At 37.7% G+C, this 20016-nt stretch overlaps 1 protein-coding gene across 1 annotated transcript in view; it reads right to left on the minus strand.

The window, feature by feature from the left end:
• Positions 1-20016, minus strand: part of GAS2 (growth arrest specific 2) — a 74383-nt gene that overhangs the window by 50245 nt on the left and 4122 nt on the right. The window contains exon 2 of the mRNA XM_062495251.1: positions 15770-15894. Within this exon, the coding sequence (XP_062351235.1) occupies positions 15770-15894 (125 nt within the window). The remainder of the gene's footprint in view (positions 1-15769; positions 15895-20016) is intronic.

The raw sequence follows: 20016 nt of genomic DNA on the forward strand, positions 1-20016 counted from the left end.
GCAAGTTTTGTATAGATGGGTAACTCCCACCAACTTATTTCCTTGGCCGTTAAAGAATTCCAAGCAAAGAAGCATGAGAAGTAAATTTAACATGAAGTTAAATTTAGCATGAACTTCCCAACCAAAAAGTCTTTCCAAAAGTCCACTCAACGAAGTTGAGAGCTTAACAGGCATTAGCTACTTCTTAGGAATATTAATAACTACAGGCATTGCATTTAGTGTTTGGTCCAGTTCACTGAACTAAAAGAAAAAAAAAAACAAAATAAAGACAGACTTTAAACTAGGAACTGAACTTTCTCACAATTAAGGGTGAATTACCTTCAGTTCCAGGTTAGGAGGCAATCACAGTGTAAAACAAATGGGTCTTGAGGCCCAAAGGGTATAAACACTTGAACAAGGTCACAGTCTCCTGTTTAATAACACACAGAAGTCCCCAGTGTACAACACAGGAGGGTAAATCTAGTAGGTACAAAGGCAAGGTCTATAGAGACAGGCTGTCACTTACCAGAGTAGCTTCATTTACATGATTTCAATATCAGACTGGATGCTACTGATACAAAATCAATATCTGTACCAAACAGAGTAATTACCACAGCAATCCTGCTGCCTGCATTGGTACTTTTACTGAGACACATAAAACACAAGTCCTTAGCATTTAATTCACACTTAAGGCTTCTTTTCCTCAAATGAAAAATAGCTGTAATACATGGCCAAGTGAAGACAGAAAATGAAACATGGTTGCTATCTAACTTCTTGAATCTCTAAATCATGGAGGAATTCAGACTTTATGTTGATTTGAATGCACTGTTTTTCCAATGCTGATTTATCAAATGTTTACTTCTGTTCTGGAGTCAGTAGGTACTCAATTAAAAGTGAGCTAAGAGGTAAAAAACTGAAAGAGGGGGAAAAAGACACAGGACTAGGCTTCCCCTTAACAACAGCTTCCAACAACATAATAATATCAGCATTGAAAACAGCTTGGAAGGAGCAATGTAAAGGCAGAATACGTTTACATGCACAGAGCTACTCACTGCTATCTACCAAATAAACCAAAAAACTGAAACCACAACAACGGCAGGCATAAATGCCATTGTACTTATCGATGTGACAGTGGGGACTAATGGATTGTCCTAGATATATAAATACGTCTCACAGATTTATGCATTTAAATCTATTCCTCAAATCACCATCTAGCTTTCTTTCCCCCATGATTCTTACTCCAATCACACAATTTATGTTTCCTTGTTTTGGAAAAATTAACTTATTGTTCAAACTATTTGCAAAGAGATACTAATACTTTCCTGTAATTTGTATAAAACACTGACCAAATTTGCATGGCATTTTAAACAAAAATCCAGGTAAACCTTATGTCACAGATACCATATCACATCCTGGACCATCCTGGAACAAGGAGGGGAAAGCAAAAAGAAAGCAGGGAAATAAAAGCACCTATTCTCTAATCCAGAATAAATTTTAAAAAAATAATAAAACATGGGTTCTTTCAAGGGGCTATAGAAATGGAACAATCTTATGGATCTGAACACAGTGAAGTTTTAAAACATGAAATAATGCCCCCTTTCTATTCTTCTGGAGGGAAAAAAAATAAAAAGAAAAAAAAAGTGGAAAAATGCTCACTTCCTCACAGATCAGTGATTTGTTTTTTCTTTAAAAAAATGTTAGTTAAAAGCTGTCAGCACTAGACATTTTTTAGGCTAGCACTCTTTACACATCACACTAATTTCTTCAAAGAAACAAGGGGTATCTCTTCTGAGGCAAATACTTGTCCTATACAGACTGTTTTTCCCACTGGATTGTCTCTCATTGACTTAGTCTTTAGGAAGCAGTAATGCAGCACTTGTCCATCTCTGTCTCTCCCTGCACCGTTTCCCAGGATATTTTAACTAGACAAATCTAACAGTCTTAAAAGTACACCCACTTCTTTTAAAAGGAGTCACACAAGCCTCTGGCAGCCTGTTGGAAGAAGGTCAGCTAGCCCAGGCTGCAGAGGAAAGCTGTCCAAACAGGACTTCTGTTTCACAATTTTTCATTAAAATCTTTTACAAAACACTGCAGAAACCTTAAAAGAATTCCCTTCTTCAAAATGATTTCCAAGAGAAGGTTCAACCCAACCCTACCTCTTTCAGTGCAAAAGAGAAACAAGCAATGTGGGCAGGGATACCGGACTGGCACAAAGCAAAATGGGAAATGGGCAGAGAGCAGCAAGAGCTGGGCTCTCTACGAGGGAAGATAATCCAGGACCAAAGGGTGGCCCCAGCACAGGCAGTGGCAGCCCTCACTGACAATGGTGCAGTCCCAGAGCACCCAATAAAGCATACAAACTTTAGACAATTGCTGTGTTAGAGGAGGAAGAGCCATGTCAGGTCTAGAGTGCCCAGGAAAGGCAAGTCAGAAACAGCAGAAGACAAGGCTGGGGTCAGGGCTGCCACAGACACTGAGACCCTAGCCATGAAAACCAGCAAGCAGGCAGCCAGGCTGGAGATGGTCTGCTCACAGCACAGCCCGGGCAAGAAAAGGGGCTGAGGTAAAAGGGAGGTTCTGGGCCATGGACAGAGAGTGCAGGTCAGGCTCCCAGGGCAGGCTGGTCACGATTATTAAGGTATTTTGATTCCCTCAGGTCTTGACACCTAATCTGTATTTTTTTAGCTTTTCAGTGGTATCAGAAACACTCAGTTGTCGATAGGTGCAAAAAGGTGTCATTTATAGCATTCTATCAATCTAGTTACATAAAACATCCACTATACATACATCACACTTGATCATATTCTCACTGAATCAAATTACCAGCAGCTCTAAATTGGTTTAACAACACGAAAATCAAACAGAATGAAATTCTTTTCCCAAATCATCTCTGCTTGGATCAGATCATCTGAAGTGATATATGGATGTTGAATCAACTGAGTTAATAGTCAACATAAGGGGACCAAATCAACTATATAAACACTACTATACCCTTTGTAATATTTGATTTATTATGTCAAATTAAAAGCACAAATTCCAGATGATCTATTATGGATGAACAGCACTGTAACACGAACAAGATGCCAAGAAGCCAGCTGCAGTATTCCTGGCATTTGCAGACTTGTGCATAAAAACTTCTGAGAGAATGGAAAGGAGATAAGGGTACAGTTACTTTACACGTAAGAGCAGACCTGCAGTGTCAAATCATGTTATCTCTCAGTTCCTTCTTCAGTTCTCATCTCAGGATTTTTCCACAGTGTCCACGTGCTACTTTGTTCTCAGGCTTGCCTTTGCAGAAGACTAGCAAGTCCTCTCCAAGGAAAAAAAACCTGTTTCTAATGCCAGTAACAGCTCAGAAGGGCTGGTGATATCATACTGGGTTTGTTTGCTTCCACACAGCTCTCCAGCTCTAGACAATTCTGTACCTTTAAACTGCTTTGTGCCGACACAACCACAATAAACAGCCTATATCCTTTCAAGTCTTGCTAAGGATATTGAACACTGTTCTGGAAGTCAGTAATAAATCACTTAGATTACCTTAGAACTCCTGAACAACAAAAAAAAAAAAACCCAAACAACAAAAAAACTACCAAACAAAAACCCAATCCAAACAGCACAAAAAAAAATCCTGTGCGTATGACTGATGTCTGCCATCTGGCAATCAGTGGAGATTTGGGCTCAGTGTGGGCACAACCCATCTGCTCTCCCTTGGACCTGAGCCCAGCAGCATGAGCAAGCCCCCAGCGTTGGTCCTGGAGACCAAGACCTGTTGTGTGGCACAGAGCCTTCAGCAACACAAAAGCAGCCAGAAGGGAGGAGATGGCCAGGAGAACCTGCACAGCCTCTCTTTTAAAGAGCTGCTGGGAAGGCATTGCAATACCCGGCCGGAATGCAGAAAACCTCTAGTGACCCTTGGGTACCAGGTACAACACATTAATAAATCTGGTTCTAAATATTTTGTATCTTTTGAGTCATCTGTATTGCAGTGACTGAATGCAGAATTTCTTTCAAGAAGTACAATTCAGAACAGATGGTTTATGTATCAGTAATCACCTGAAACTTCATACACATGACCATCCATAAATTAGAATTCTATGTCTTGACAACTAATACTTTTAAACACATCATTTAACTTAGCTTCGCTACCAAGCTTAGACATTCATGGAACTTGCAACATTCCCTTTACAGTTATAAGGATTACAGTGTCTTTCAAAAGCACATTTTTGGTAGTAAGAGCTACACAACAAATAGTAAGAGTCTAGGTATAGAACATCATGCTTAGCCAAGCAAATTTGTGATATTCTTTAACTTCATAGTGACAGAAAAAATGTTTGAATAACAGATGTCCTTAGCAGCTCAGAAGTGACGAACAACCACATGTAAAAACAAGACGTGTTGTGAACAAAACCTATGTAATTTAACGACCAAAAGGACCACTAAAGCTTCAAGTCATTTTTTGGAGCAAATAATACACAGACAAATATCCCTGACATCACATGATCTCACTAAAATATATCAAAGCTTCATCCCATTTCCCACAATATTAGGCCCTTGCTGAAGAGAACAGCAAAAAACTCCACCCTCTTTTCTATTCAGTAATAGCCCTGCCAGGTTTATCACACAAATCATAGGGAAATACTCATATTTTCTAATCACCTACTAAATTTTCCTACCACCTCTTAAACAGAAGTCTACTTTTTTTAATATTTCCAAAACTGTCACTTTACTGCTCAGACTATAACACATGAAAGCTTTTATTCAAGAAAGGTTTCATACACAAATATTTTTTACTGAGTTGTATAAATGGCCTGATTATTTCAAAAGTGCTTTCTAACAGATCATTCTGAAATAATTAGGTTTCCACATGGCAAAACTGACTTTTGTTGACATAGTATAGTATAACCACAGTTGCTTTGAAGCAGCAGTGGCCGCAATTACTCCTATCAAGTATCAGGAAAACAATTCCCCAGTCACACTCCTTTTACAATCTTGTCTTGTTGACGTGCATGCATGTGGTTTAATACAGGATGTGAAAGTGCGAGTGAAACATATGATGCAATCCTGGAAAAATGCTGTCAGGTTCACTTCTAAATCCAAAAGGGACTCTCTCACATCGATGCTCTCAAATCACATGGAAAAATGTATTTTTTGTAGTGTTTTCTTCAAAATGAGTTCATGAACACATGCAAAAATCCCCATTTATTTATAGCAGACTTAGACTTGAGTCATATTTTGAAGATTGTTCATCATATTTCCCTCTTTGAAGAGATGATTTCAGGACATTTTGAACTGTCACTTATGAATAAAAAGAAAAAGATGAGCAATTTGTCTGCTGTGAAGGAGGGTGACAGTTAGCTAGGTACTCTTAGGAAAAATTTGCTTTTATCTCCTTATGACCTACATTAACCAAAATGAGGGGGTGCATGGGGGAAATATAACTACCTAACTCCAGTGGTGTCTTTCTAGGACATTTAGTGTTATGTGAGCATAAATTTATATTGAAATGTGATTATATCAGCTAGACAGAACATGTATCTATTTCAAAACTTTCTACCATTTGCTTTTTAACTTAGCTCTGTGGCCAGTACCAATCCTTTTCCTCCTTCAATTCTTTCCTCATTTTGTTCTTAAACAACTGGACCAATGGTCAAAAGAATGTGCTAAATGCAGATGCAAAACAGAATATGGAAATACATAAATAGGATTTAAAATGAAGCACTTCCCACTGGAAAAAAAAATAGCTAAGAAAATAAATATAAACTCCTCAAGCCCTCCTAAAGCTGCAGAATAGAAGTTAAACCCCAAGGAAAATTTAGAATACGGAAGCGCAGCAAGGAAGTTTTGAAGGCTTAGGAGACACCAAGAAAAAGGCCAAACTTTTCCACAGACATAGAACTATGAACAACTTCTAGATAAATGAAAATTAACATTGAACTTACAACTAAGTGAGCACCCCTAAGCAATTCACTTAACAAGTAGCAAAACATTGCCCTTCAGTGAAATACAGTCTTTACAATGTCATATCATGTCATTTTAATTGAATAGGAGATTGGATTTCAAGTTCACAGATCATGTTTTGACCAGATTTTTACCTGATATAATAACTGCAGAGATCACCAAAAGCCAAAAATCACTCATTATCAACTTCCTAGATTCTAAGAAAGCATTTGTGAATACTTTGGAATCCCTAACAGATTTACAATATGTTAATAAAATAATTAACATCATCAAGGCTTTATAGAAATATACAGACTACAACATTCAAATAAAGACAGGATTAAATGAATGCTTTAACCATCTTATTAAGTGTCAAAGTAGAACACATTCTCCCATGTGGCATTAGCTGTAGCTTCTTAAGAGTAAGCACATATAGAAAATAAACTTAATTTAACAATAAAATTTTAAAAGTTAAGCATTTTTTTCACGTCTTTTTTCTTCTAAGTGCTCTGTCCAAAACACATCTTACTCATCACACAGCAAGATTGGTATTCTAAAAAAGACAGTGTTAATAGTAAGGAAAAAATTTTACAGAAACAATGCAGCTTTTACTTCCAGTAGTGGGGCAGAAAGCCAAGGAATACAAGAGACTATTCAATCCATAGACAATGAACTTGCAACTGTGATACCCAGAAGTAAATAATGTCAGAACACAGCAAGGGAGAAGCTTCATTCACCAGCTTAAGCACATTTCAATATCTGACTAATAAGTAATATAAATGTAGTCAAAGGACACATGCCTTTCAACACATGGAGGCAAAATCCCAACGTCTGTCAGAGCTAGAAGTCCATCTCCGAGCTGTTGGGTAACACATAGAGATCTACAACCAGGAATCTTGCACTCCAGAGCACAACTCCTGGAGAATCACAGCAGAGAGCTGACCTAAACAGATGTCAGATGCTGTTCCTTCCCACTCAGTTTGTGTAATTGAGGGTGGGATTAGGTCACTATAGTCCAGAGACTTGGGAAGGTCTATAAATTTAAAAGTTCTAGACATCTACAGCTGTAATATATCCATGCCTACTAACAAGTTCACTTTTATCAACAGTCTTTCAAAATCCTGAAGAAGTAGCTTGCAAACTCCAGGCATGTTTGCACCAAAAATTAATACATTAATCCTACTCTCTGAAAATGCTAGTAGGTCAAATGCAAATATCAATGGTGGTGTGGGGTTTTTTTTTCTAATGATATAATATCATTAAATAGAGTAAGTACAATTAGAGTGCATTCAAGAGAGAAAATTCACTTAGATTTTTTTTTAAGCATATTAAGATTTTATAAACAGAGACAGTAAGAGAGACACTAGGGTAAGTGAAGGCAAAGTCCTCCCTACAGTACCCTTGAAAACAGGGATACACAGAATCACATAATCACAGAATAACTAGGTTGGAAGAGACCTCCAAGTTCATCAAGTCCAACCCATGCCCTAACACCTCAACTAGACCATGGCACTAAGTGCCACATCCAGTCTTTTTTAAAAACATCCAGGGATGGTGACTCCACCACCTCCCTGGGCAAAGCACTCCAATATTTTCTTATTCTTTCCATGAAAAACCAGCCAGCATGGGTTTAGGAGGGATAAGTCATGTCTGACCAACCTGATCTCCTTTTATGACCAGGTGACCCCCAGTGGATGCAGGAAAGGCTGTGGATGTTGTCTATTTTGACTTCAGCAAGGCCTTTGGCACTGTCTCCCACAGTGTCAAAGCAAGATGTCTTCCATCCTCCTGGAAAAGCTGGCAGCCCACAGCTTGGACAGGAGCACTCTTTGCTGGGATCAGAACTGGCTGGATGGCCAGCCCAGAGAGTGGTGGTGAATGGTGCTGCATCCAGCTGGGGTCAGTCACCAGTGGTGTCCATCAGGAGTCTGTGCTGGGGCCAGTCCTGTTCAATATCTTTATTGATGATCTGGGTGATGGAGTTGAGTCCTTCATCACTAAATTTGCAGATGACACAAAGCTGGGAATGAGTGCCAATCTGTTGGAAGGTAGGAGGGCTCTGCAAAGGGACCTGGACAGGCTGGACAGACGGGACAAGCCCAACAACCTGAGTAAGAAGTCCAAGTTCCAAGTCCTGCATGTTGGCCACAACAACCCTCTGCAACACTAGGCTGGGGACAGAGTGACTGGACAGTGCCCAGGCAGAAAGGGACCTGGGGGTACTGGTCAGCAGCTGGCTGAACATGAGCCAGCAGTGTGCCCTGGTGGCCAACAAGGCCAATGGCCAATAGCCCCTGGTCTGTATCAGGATTGGTGTGGCCAGCAGGAGCAGGGAGGTGACTCTTCCCCTGTACTCAGCACTGGTGAGGCTGCACCTCGAGTGCTGAGTCCAGTTCTGTTCCCTCAGTTTAGGAAGGATGTTGAGACGTTTGAGTGCATCCAGAGGAGGCAACAAGGCTGGTGAGGGGCTTGGAACACAAACCCTGTGAGGAACGGCTGAGGGAGCTGGGGTTGTTCAGCCTGGAGAAAAGCAGACTCAGGGGTGACCTTATCACTCTACAGCCACCTGAAAGGTGTTTGTAGTCAGGTGGGGTTGGTCTCTTTCTCCAGGCAGCACTGACAGAATGAGAGGACACAGACTCAAGCTGCACCAAGGGAGATACAGGTTGGATATTAGGAAGACTTTTTTCATGGAAAGAATAAGAAAATATTGGAGTGCTTTGCACTGGGAGGTGGTAGGGTCACCATCCCTGGATGTGTTTAAAAAAAGACTGGATGTGGCACCATGGTTTAGCTGAGCTATTAGGGCACAGGTTGGACTTGATGATCTTGGAGGTCTCTTCCAACCTAGTTATACTGTGATACAGGTTCTCAAATTTCATATAGAAAAAGGTTTCCATTATTTCACTGACAGTGTGGGCAAAAAACATATTACTTTGATCTATGGAATTATAGTGAATAGCCTTTCACTGTCAGTCTAAAGAAATGCAAGAAGCTATTCAAAAAACTATTTAAAAATAGTTGTGGATATAGGGCTGCATTACCATTGTAACTCTTCTTCCTTTTCCACCTGGTTTTCTCCCAGTGATCAGTCTCACATTCTGTGATCTTCTGAAGTACAAGGCAAGGTGAGGGGTTTTCCAGCCCTTTCTGTAAGACTAGCTCCAAACAATGCTTTACCTCCCATGAGACAAATGTCAAAGAAGACTGTGAAGTAACTACACTGTCTAAAGAAGTACAGAACTTTAGCATGCTTTGTCTGTTTGCTTTTTGAATTTCCAGATGTTTAACAAAGAAATTTTTTATGCAGATGCTGAAAACATTCAGGAGGAATATAGTGTGTACCTCACTGCAGGTAAATTAGATACTCCAAAGTCCTGAGTATTAATTTTTAAGAAAAAATTGCACCATTGTCTTTATGATAAAGAATCTCAATTTCTCTAAGTTTTCCAATTAGAAACCACAAGGAAATTTCTAGAGCCCAGGGAATTATAAACAGGTGTAGAACTTAAAAACTTTCATTATTTGAAAAACATGGTGGGTTATTTATCTATACAGCCAAATTTCTAAATCAGTCTTAAATCAGCCTCAAGTTAAGAGCAAAGCTTTATTGCATACTTGAAGCATTTGGGACTGATTTACATAAACAAGCACAAATTGGAATATTTATTTAAATAAACAAACATAATCAGAGATATAAATTGATGTCTATGCCTCAAAGGGACTTTTGTTTTCTTCTGCACTGCAAACATCATTATGTTCACCAGTCCCATTATTTCAGAAATTTTGGCTTATATTTAAATTCAAGACTCACTTTTGGTAATTGCATCAAATTCTGTAGTTCTTCCTTATTCATTACTCCCAAAGAACTACTACCACTAACTTAGACCTAAGAATTGCACAGTAAACTGAAGACAGTTGGTCTAAATTATGTTGTTTTCTTAAGTTATAAGGTAATTTCCATGCAAGTCTCTCTTACATTTCTGTTCCAGATTATTCCTAGTAGTCCAAATAAAAAGCCAGATAGAAAGATGTGTTACAAAAATGCCTACAGTTTGTTTCAAGTACTTAGCAAAATAAGTAATAGGAATGTTACAATGCATTTCACATAAAATGTAAAATCCAGCAAATCTAAAAATGGCCATTCATAAATTTCTCTCAGAAAATATGCCATCCCTATTTTTAATATATGGTTTGAAGTGATGGCAAAAATGTTATGAAAACATCCATGTTTAATATAAATTTTATGAAGTATTTAAGTATTAGCATTCCAAGAAAAGTCAATGCTAATTAAAAATCTCTGGAAAAAAACTTGGGTGTTTTCTTGTTAAATTACACTATTAGAAATCAAAAATTGGTCCTCATGACCTGATTTTTCAGACTGAATCATTATGCTTTCCAAAGTTGGAACTACCAAGCAGTAAAATATTTAAATCTGCCCTGACAATTAGCTTGTGATGCAAATTCTGCTTATTTCTGCAATGTTAAACAGGAGCAGAGAGAGTTGGAGAGCCCCTGCCTTAGGTTCACTGAAAAGAGCAAGGCCAGTTCACATACGTTGTCCTTCAGCCAAACAAGGGAACAAACCATGTCTTCCCATGGACAAGAAATATCAATGAGAAGAACAATGCAGAGACACATGATGTCTTGGTGCTCCCTTTAGGGCTGTACAGCTCTGCTTCCAACACAGTGCATAGCTTGAAGTGCATTTAAGACCTTTTTAAGCAGTCCTTCAATGTATTCACCTGGAACATGCCAAGCAGACAAACACATAATATCCTGGAACTGTTCAGAAATCTGCTTTCATAGTCTGGTGGGCAACAGCACTCTATCCTACCATGCAATCCTCCTGCAAGCATAAACTTTAGTTGTAGGAGTATTTGTTAAGGCATAAAAGGTTTTTGCATGTGACCTGTTGCAGACAAATCCTACAGCATCTGCAAGAAACCCAGTAGCAACCCAACTGAACGAGCTACTGACATGTCTGAGAAACATTCAAAGAGCTCTCTAACAAGCACCTTTACAGTCTTGTGGAAATAAATCCTTCTACATGAATTAGCACTCGTGACTTGTTTTGCAAGATCATTCTTTTCCTCTCACATCCACATCAGTCTGCCACTAGAATGAGTAAGTACACAGAAAGACAATGCTCTAGTTTTTTAATACTTCCAAAGTAACTGAGAGCCATATCTACAATGTATATGATTACAAATTGGCTCCATGAGCTTTTATTGCAAAATAAAAGTACAGAAAGTACAAGTGGTCAGAAAAGCAAATTACTGCTCCAGACCAAGGATCTGCTCATAGCCTAACAAATCATTCACCCCTATGCATGAAACTCTCAACTGGAGAGTCAGATCTATAACTCAGAGAGGGCACCTGAATATGGCTTCGATGCAGCTGACATCTCTTTACACTGGGCAGAGAGGTTCAAGGCAGCAAGTTTACAGAATACCATGCATTCATCCCATCTATAGGACACAGGTAATCTTGAGAAAACAAAGCCTACACTATAACTAAAACCACCATGTTGATTAAATCAGACTTTCAGCTTGGCCATCTGGGGTCTATGAGCAAGAACCAGATTGAATTCTGAATAATTAGTACTGCTTCTTTTAATTGTAACTCTTAAAATGCGTAACATGTCTCTCAAAGATAATCCACCTTCAACCTGCTTCATGAAGACATTATCTTAAGTGGAGTGTTTGTAAATATATCAGCAGCTTCAAGGATGGTGGGCAGACTGTGCCCTGCCGACAAAAATGGTAACAACAATTAACACAATTTATTTATGTTTATTTAAAGGTCTCTATTAATGGTCATACTGAATGAAGCCAAACCAAATTAAATATGGACTCTGTGCATACTGCACATGTCTTGATGCTCTGGATTTGTTTGTACAGCTGTGAAATTCTCAAATTAAATATCTGTCAGGAAAGGTAAAATACTGTCAGGAGACTGTGGAGAAGAAATGTAAGTCAATGGGAGAAAATTACAAAATGGCAGAGTGCAACATTAATTACTTTTATGGAATAATTGCTGCTATAATAATAAGTCTGCAGTTTCAAGACAGCACTCCATTGGCAGCAGCACAGGTAGTTTCAACAATTTACTACCATACAAATCTTGAACATTTATTAAGATTGATACCAGTCATCTCCTTGTCATTTTATAAACATACACTGTAAGATTTACTACTAAAAATCTCCAGAAACAGAAAAAAATTACTTCTTAGAAAATATATTATATAGTCACACTGCCCTCTCTGTTTAAAAATCCATTTTCATCTAAAACTCAAAAATTTTGTCTGTTTGTAGCAAAGGATCAGATACGACATCAACGCTTTCAGATCAGGTTTTGAAGCATGGTTTAGCTGCTTAACAATGAAGAACATTGTCTTCTGGGACTTGCAAAAGAATCCTAGAACCTAACATCTTCTGAAATGAACAACTTTTAAATGCTTCCTACTTAGAAACTGAAATGCTTTTAATATCTTATTATTGAATGACTAACCAGTCAAACAGCAAAGTAGCTAGAGTCATGGAAGACACAGAGTTCCTATTAAGATATCCAAAGGTGCTTATTATGGCATTAAGCCCACAATAGCAACATGCAGAGACTGCATAAACGGCACCAGAGGCTGCCAAACTCCTGTACTCTAGATTCCACATCATGCTCCTGAAAAACAAACACCAAAATGGAGTGTGGCCCAGGTGGCATTTTTAGATGCAGGGATTCAGTCCTAAAAAGGCTTTATACAGAAACAAAAAAATACAAACATAATTTAAAGTAAATTCTTCGAAGTTTGACTCTAGCAACAGATTTCCCTTTGTCCACCGGCACAACCAGCAGGTTATTCATCCCCAAGAAACAATAACACACAGAACATAGGAGTGACTCTCATGCTTTCTCAAGTTCTAATCATTCTCAGCTGTAAGGACTTCCACATCTGTGTAGGATTTCTGTGTATTCAGCCTTCCAAGAGATCTCTCTTCCAATACCTTATTCAGTATTTACTTGAATGCAGGTCAATTTAAGCACTCCTTGATAAGAATTTTTCAGCTTTTATGTAAACAAGGCTTGTTTGACTACCACCAGCTTCATTCAATATCCCATGGTTTTTGTATAGAAACTGACCATTTACCACATCATTCCTGATTTTGCAAGCTCCATCATATGTCCTTCTTTCCACACTCAAGCATCCTAACCTATCCAGTCACTCATAAAAAGCAACTCCATTATTTCCTTCATGCATAAATAGTTATGCCTTTTTTGCCTGCCTCTGACTCTTAAGGAAAGTACTTTGGCATCACACACCATTTAATCTCCTTTTCAGTCTCTTAGAGCTCTATCTCCAAGTCACATTACCAGTAGTCTCCTATGTATTTTGAAAATTTCCCCAGTATCCACAAGTGTTTCCACATGACACAAAAAGAAGTGTTGATATCAACAACACAATCCTCCTTCCAGTTTTGGAAAACACAGTATTTTGGGAACTTTTCTGACCTCTGTTTTCCCAATTTACTCCACACTCAAAATAGCTGATGCTGACCTAGGGGATTTCTGAAATCTGAAGGAAGTTCAATGCTCACTCATAAAAAGATGATACAGTTTAGTTAACAAACAAACTGCAAAACTGACATTGACTTGAAACTTACTGCACAAGCTATTAAATCAGAAGCAATAGGATTTAACCTCTGCTATTTTGTAGAGTATTGCAATATGAATTTAGGGAATTATGGTAAAAAAACTGATGAGTCAGTGTGTAAAATATTAGCTTTTAATGCCTTCTTAAACGTGTTGCTATAGCTGCTAAATTGGCCAGACAGCCCCAAAGAGCTGCACAATGACTTCATGATTAGCAGCACATATCAGTCAGAGCAGGATATATTGTCTTTCTTTAAGACAAAACTAAACCCATGAATCCACAGGAACAAGCTCACATACAAGGAAAACTTTGCTTATGAAAACAGACTAGATCTTCAAGCTTGTGGGAGGTCTCAGCAAGATTACACACACTCCCTCCACTAACCATATCTTTATCCTGTCTTCCTTATTCAGATGCAAGCTGGCATAGCAAGCAAGCTGACCCTTCTGGCTCATTTTATATCAGCTGCTTCTACCTAAAACAATTAGAAGTTACATATATGGATAAAAATGTTTGTTATCTCTTTTGATAGAGGCTGAACTCAAAAGAAATCAGTGGCTTTCCCCAGCCACCAATGAAGTCATCAGGGCACCTTGGTGAAAGAACGTTCTTCTGTTTTCCTGAGCAGAGCAAGGGCCAAAGAGCTCCAAAATTCCACATATATTATTAAAAAATACATTAAAAAAGTTTTCAGGGGAGGATGGTGGAATTCTTTCTACGCTAAATTTCATACAGAATCATCTCCTCACGAATGTTCTTGGTATCCCAAAGTCAGATTTTTCACCATGAAGACTAGTCCTATTGCCCAAGAGTACCATACAGGGAATTGAAATCTGAAAGGATGAATAGCTCCCTACTAGTATACAATGATTCAAATCTATTCTGCCACTTCTTTGAATTCTTACTGTACTAAGTATGAAATAACACATTGAGAAAATAGCAGTGAAGATTTTTTTCCCCTTAAATATATTGTCAGTTTTACCAGCCTGACAAAGACCAATAAATGTAAATAATGACCACATATGGGACTGCATATGTCTAATCTGCTTCTAATGTGTAACTTAGAACACAAAAACCAGCACAAGTAACCCTTGTTCTGCCTACCTAGTTCCTAGGCTCAATCAAAAAGACTGCCCTATCTGTTTTCTCACTTGGAAACTACCATGACACTTAGGTGAAGACAAGCCAGACCATATTATAAAGACGAACTCCAAAGTCACCCAATACTTCTACTAACAAAGACCTGATTATAACTTGAACTAGGAAATACGACAATTTCTTCTACAACAACAATTATGAACTTGGAACCAAGAAAAACAACTTACACAGGTGCAACTGACACAAGACTCTCACTTCTCAGACCAGCTGATAAAATTTATACCATTCCCTAATTTCTCCTACAGACAAGGTATGAAATGTCAAGAAGATGCATTATGTGATTTCAGTTCTTGGCCTCTTTTTCACCCGCTCTTTATTTGCCTGTTTTAGCTTCCAAGGAAGATGTACCAGAATGCAACCAGAAAAATAAGAACAGTTTCACACTCAATGTGTTAATGTGTCAACCACCTAATTCTACTTCTCCAAGAAATGAACTTGCTGCACTCTTGAATGTTTCCCAGTAAGATTGTCCCAGGAGAATAGTTTAAATTAAAGCAAGGTTGTGTTCAAACATGTGTTTAAATGGATCCTTCCAAAACTCCTAAGTATCTTCTAAGTTTCACATTTTCCACATCTTTCCTTCAACTCTTTACTGAAACCCCTTCCAATACAGCAACAGGATCTTTAAAATCAAGGCAACAAAACTAACTGTAGAGTTTTATTATTGGTCTCCCTAGAGCTGTTTTTGGAGGAAAAGATACCTCCTCACAGCTACTTAATACCTCCCTTGAAAATAAATACAAGGATCATACTTTTGCTATTACCTACCACATCCCTCTGCTAGATATGGTTTATTCTCATTGTGCACATATTACAAGTACTTTCTTGAGTAACTGTTTTGCATAGACACTTTAATAAATACCAAATAAACATTATTTCCCCCAATTTAATATTGCAATTTTTCTACAAAGAACAGTTACCTCCCCACCCATCTGCAGAATCTCTACATATAAAATCACTTAACTGTCAAAAAAAAAGCCTTGGTACCAAAATGGTCAGATACATCAGATACTGATATTATATGCTAGAGTGTTGACAAACACTTACTTTGCCAGGCTTGTTTGCATCAAAGCTGTTTTCCTTAAATTTCTCCTGCAGGGTCTCAGCTAACCGGCAAAGCAAGGCACCATTATCCAATTTCTCCATAAAGGTTTCTGCTGTTATTTCTCTACCTGAATAGCAAAAAGAAAGTTAACATGGCAGAAAGCATGCAATGGTATAGATTTTGTATATTTGTGTAAAAAGAGAAATCAAAAGAAATCTGGACAATATTTTGAAATAAGCTTTAACTAAAAAACTTGCATTAGTTTGAATATTTTGTGAATAACCTTAATACTAATTTACTGGTACATATACAGCAAATTATGAAAAAAAGAAACCCATGCTTTCTTTGGAAAGGCACGTGATATTTGAAAAATAGTTTTAGCTTATCCAACTCCACATATTTCACTTGACTTATGAAGATACAGGGCTTTAACATGATGTTTTAAAAGAGCAAGTACTGCAGGCAAGTGGTTTACACCAGTGCATATGTGTAGTTATAGCATGAACTGCTAAGAGTTTATTTTGCAACAGATGTAGAAAACCATGTCAAAAAGGAAAGGGTGGTGTATTTTTAGAAGACTCTTAAATCTTGATCCTGCAAGAAGTAGACAAGACAGTGACTGCAAGGCTCCCATGAAAGTCCTTATTCAGAAGTCAAGTTGGGTACATAATAAAATAACAGAGTGAAATTTCATGTCATAGATCTACTTGCCACACAGATTAACATTTTCACTAAAAGAACAAAGCTAAAATACTCTGCTTTCAAAATATATCAATTTTTATATCACATCATATGACACAGCACTTCAGTTGCCAGGAACTGTCCTCTCTTCTACAGCACATGTTCCATAAGATTGCATGCTGACCACAGATGAGAAGGGAATTACTTACCATCCCAGACTAAACTTCCAGGATCTTAACACAATTTTCAGTAAAAATATTCCAATTTCTTATTGCAGGTTTTTAATTTTCACATTTTGACTGAAAAATTTGCCTTTACTTTGGATACTATATCCTGACAAGCAGCTGTATTTTTCAGCCTTTTAGTTTCCACTCATATCAAGAGAACAGCAGGGAATAATTCTTGTTCTTCCCATTAAGACAGGATTTTTTTCTTAGCAACAATAGTCTAATGTGCCAAAAAAGAAAAAAAAAAAAGAAAAGAAAAAAAAACAAAAATATTTAAAAACTGAAGTGAAACTGGTTCTTCATCCCATCCAGGTCCACTTCCTGAGATGGGATGAAACTGAAAATATTAATCTGTTTAGAACAGGTTGACTGCAATTTTTTTGTCAAACTAAATAGGAAAAGAAAAGCTTTCCTGTATCTTTTTGCTAAGAAGGGGAAAATAACATACAAAAGTGACAAAAATGAAGTATATAAATTAGTTCTGAACTTCTGGCTGATACCTTGTGACCTGATACTCCATGTCACAATACTGAAGATAGCAGCATTATAAAGCAGTATGACTTTTAAAATGTTACAGCAGAGTTGATTTCTCTAGGCCCTTGTCTGAAAACTTTGAGACACTTTAGCATCTTTTGGGCAAAACCCAAAATGTCAGTCTTATCAGTTTGGCAAGTTAAGATAAAAAAGAAAGATTGTTGCAGTAAACCATCTACAGATAGAGCAGATTTCTATTTCTCATTGAAGCTAAACTTGCTTTTTCTAACACGCATTTACTTCAGAAATATCTTTTAAACATGAAGATTTTTCATTTTTTATTCCCACTGAATTCTATTTGCTATGCAGCCCACTTTATAGCTCCTGTATACATAGATGACTTTTCCAGGCAAAAGAGCAGTAGTGGCACTGCAGACATGCAGAGTTAGCTTATGCCTAACTGATAATATTTTTGCCATATCTCCAGATCAAATGAAGCCTGGACTGAAACCATAATAGCCCAGACATAAAAAACCAAAAATCCTGAACAGCTCAGCATCTCAAAAGACTTTGCCATCATTCTAACCTACATATTCTCCTATTTGCCCCATCAGCATTTTTATAAAATTCTCTAAAGCCACTAGAAAGCTAAATTTTAAAAATAACTATGCTACAGGAACTGCTTGAGTATTACTTTTTATAATGCACTCCTTTTCTAAAAAAATTTATTTCAAGTATCTTTAACAGACTAACATTTTTTATTTTAATTTGCAACACAATTTTTCACAAAGGCAAACAAAAAAAAAAAACCCCCACATTCTATGTATCTCTTCTGTCCTATGATTTATAGATGCATAATTTCGTAACAACAGAATGTTATAAAACCCTTAAAACTTATTTAAGGATTTTTTTTACAAAGATATAGAAAAAATCAGTTATCTTCTTCTGATATTTAACAATATATTAATATTATTTTAAGTACCAAATTGCATTAGCAGTTTGGTCACTGCATATTTTACACTAAACTGGATTATTTGTGTTCTACTTGCCTTTATGAAATCTCAAAGAATGAGTTTTGCATTGGACATCTGTCTCCAATGAAAAGTATATTAGGTGTCAGCTTTCAATTCACTGTATTTTATGGCTTCATAAGGTGGCATTTCTTTGCTAAAACAGACACGCTGACATATTTAGCAGTAGAAGTGCATTGATTCAAGTAAGAGTAATGTTCATAACCTGTATTTGTATGGAAAAAACATCAAACTCCATTAAAAATGTACAACTCCCTCTATAATTACAAGAAAGCAGTTGCAATGTTTTTATAGAATGGCAATTACATTAAGTATAATAAAAATAAAAAAAAAAAAAACAACCCTGAAAGTATGAGAAGAAAATCCAGAAACACAAAAGCTTTCAGAAACCTCTCAAGTACTGCCTAACCTCTATTTTACCACAAGCACCAGACTCCCCTTTAAAAGTCAAACAGCTGCACCTGAACACCTACCACTGGCAAACTGTGCACAACTGTCTGTAAGGTCACCCAGTCCTGGGGGACCCAATAAAACCAGACTGGAGGTCCACCAAAAAATAATAGAAGAGCTCATGCCTTGGGTGTGTGCCCAAAGGGTTGAAGATACAGCTTTCCTTGTATTTCTCAGACAATCAGAGCCTTCAGAAGAAGAGAGGGACTGCAAGACTCCAGTACTCCAATCTAGTTGACTCCTCTATTACACTTGGTGTAATAACTACAGTGCAGGACTGACTCCAGCCTCACAACTTGTTGATGGACTTATTTTAACTGTACTTTTTTGTGTAGTAACACAAAACTAGTAGTTTACAAATAGAAATATTTCACTCAAGTGAATCTCTGAAACATCTACAATACTGAGGCACTACTGAAACAATTGCTCCTGACCCTCTCAATTCACATGGCATATAAAGCCAAGAAAACAAAATGTGATAAACATAAAGAAAACCAAAGTCAATGACTATGCATATGCAAAACTGGTTCTTTTCTGGCAAGGTTCTCTGCTCCCTACCATAGTTGACAGGAGGAGGAATAATTTTGAAAGCACTGAGACATTATTATTTACTTGAAATGGGACATATAAAAAATTCCAAAAGACATGCTGATAAAGAAGAAAATTATAAAGCAACTCGGCTAAGTAAGAAACTGTATCAGTGCCAGCAGAATCACTGGAGATATCAGTACTGTGAATATCTTGATACTCAGACATCTAAAATCTGTATTTCTCACTGGTGTGATCTGAACAAACTGATGTTGAAAATACCATCTGTTACAGAATGCTTAGGCAACAAGGTGAGTAAGAACACTAAGCTGACACAGATTTAAATCAGAATCAAAGAAAGACAGTTTTCTTGCAGACTCACCATTCTCCAACCTCAAACTTCACACCTCCTTCAAGAAACTTTCAAACACCTAGCTTTGCCTTCAACTTGACGCCTCTCCCAACATCCTCACCTCTGTTCCTTTTCTCCAAGCCTCCTTCACTTCTTCACCTAAGCAACTTTTACATGCATCAAACAATATTCAGTGTTTACATGTCCAGTCCCTCAGCTATAAGTTTCTGAAGCTCTCTTCCTGTTAAGAAGAGACCTCAGGACTGAAACCTTGGCACCCAGCATACACCTGAGGTGTACTCAGTCCCACGGGCTAAATGAAGCTGGCTGGAATAAAAAGACAATAAAACCCTCTGCAGCTTGTAAATAAACTCTGGGAATGGGGAACAAAGATTACAGGCCAACAAAACTGCCAAAGAAGAAACAGGGAAACCATGTCTCTGTACCTGTCCTAAACTGCATGAGGAGACCCATTCCTCCTCATGTCAGCCACTTCACTTCTGCAG

The sequence above is a fragment of the Cinclus cinclus genome, chromosome 6 (genome assembly GCF_963662255.1).
Source record: "Cinclus cinclus chromosome 6, bCinCin1.1, whole genome shotgun sequence".
Lineage (NCBI taxonomy): Eukaryota > Metazoa > Chordata > Aves > Passeriformes > Cinclidae > Cinclus > Cinclus cinclus.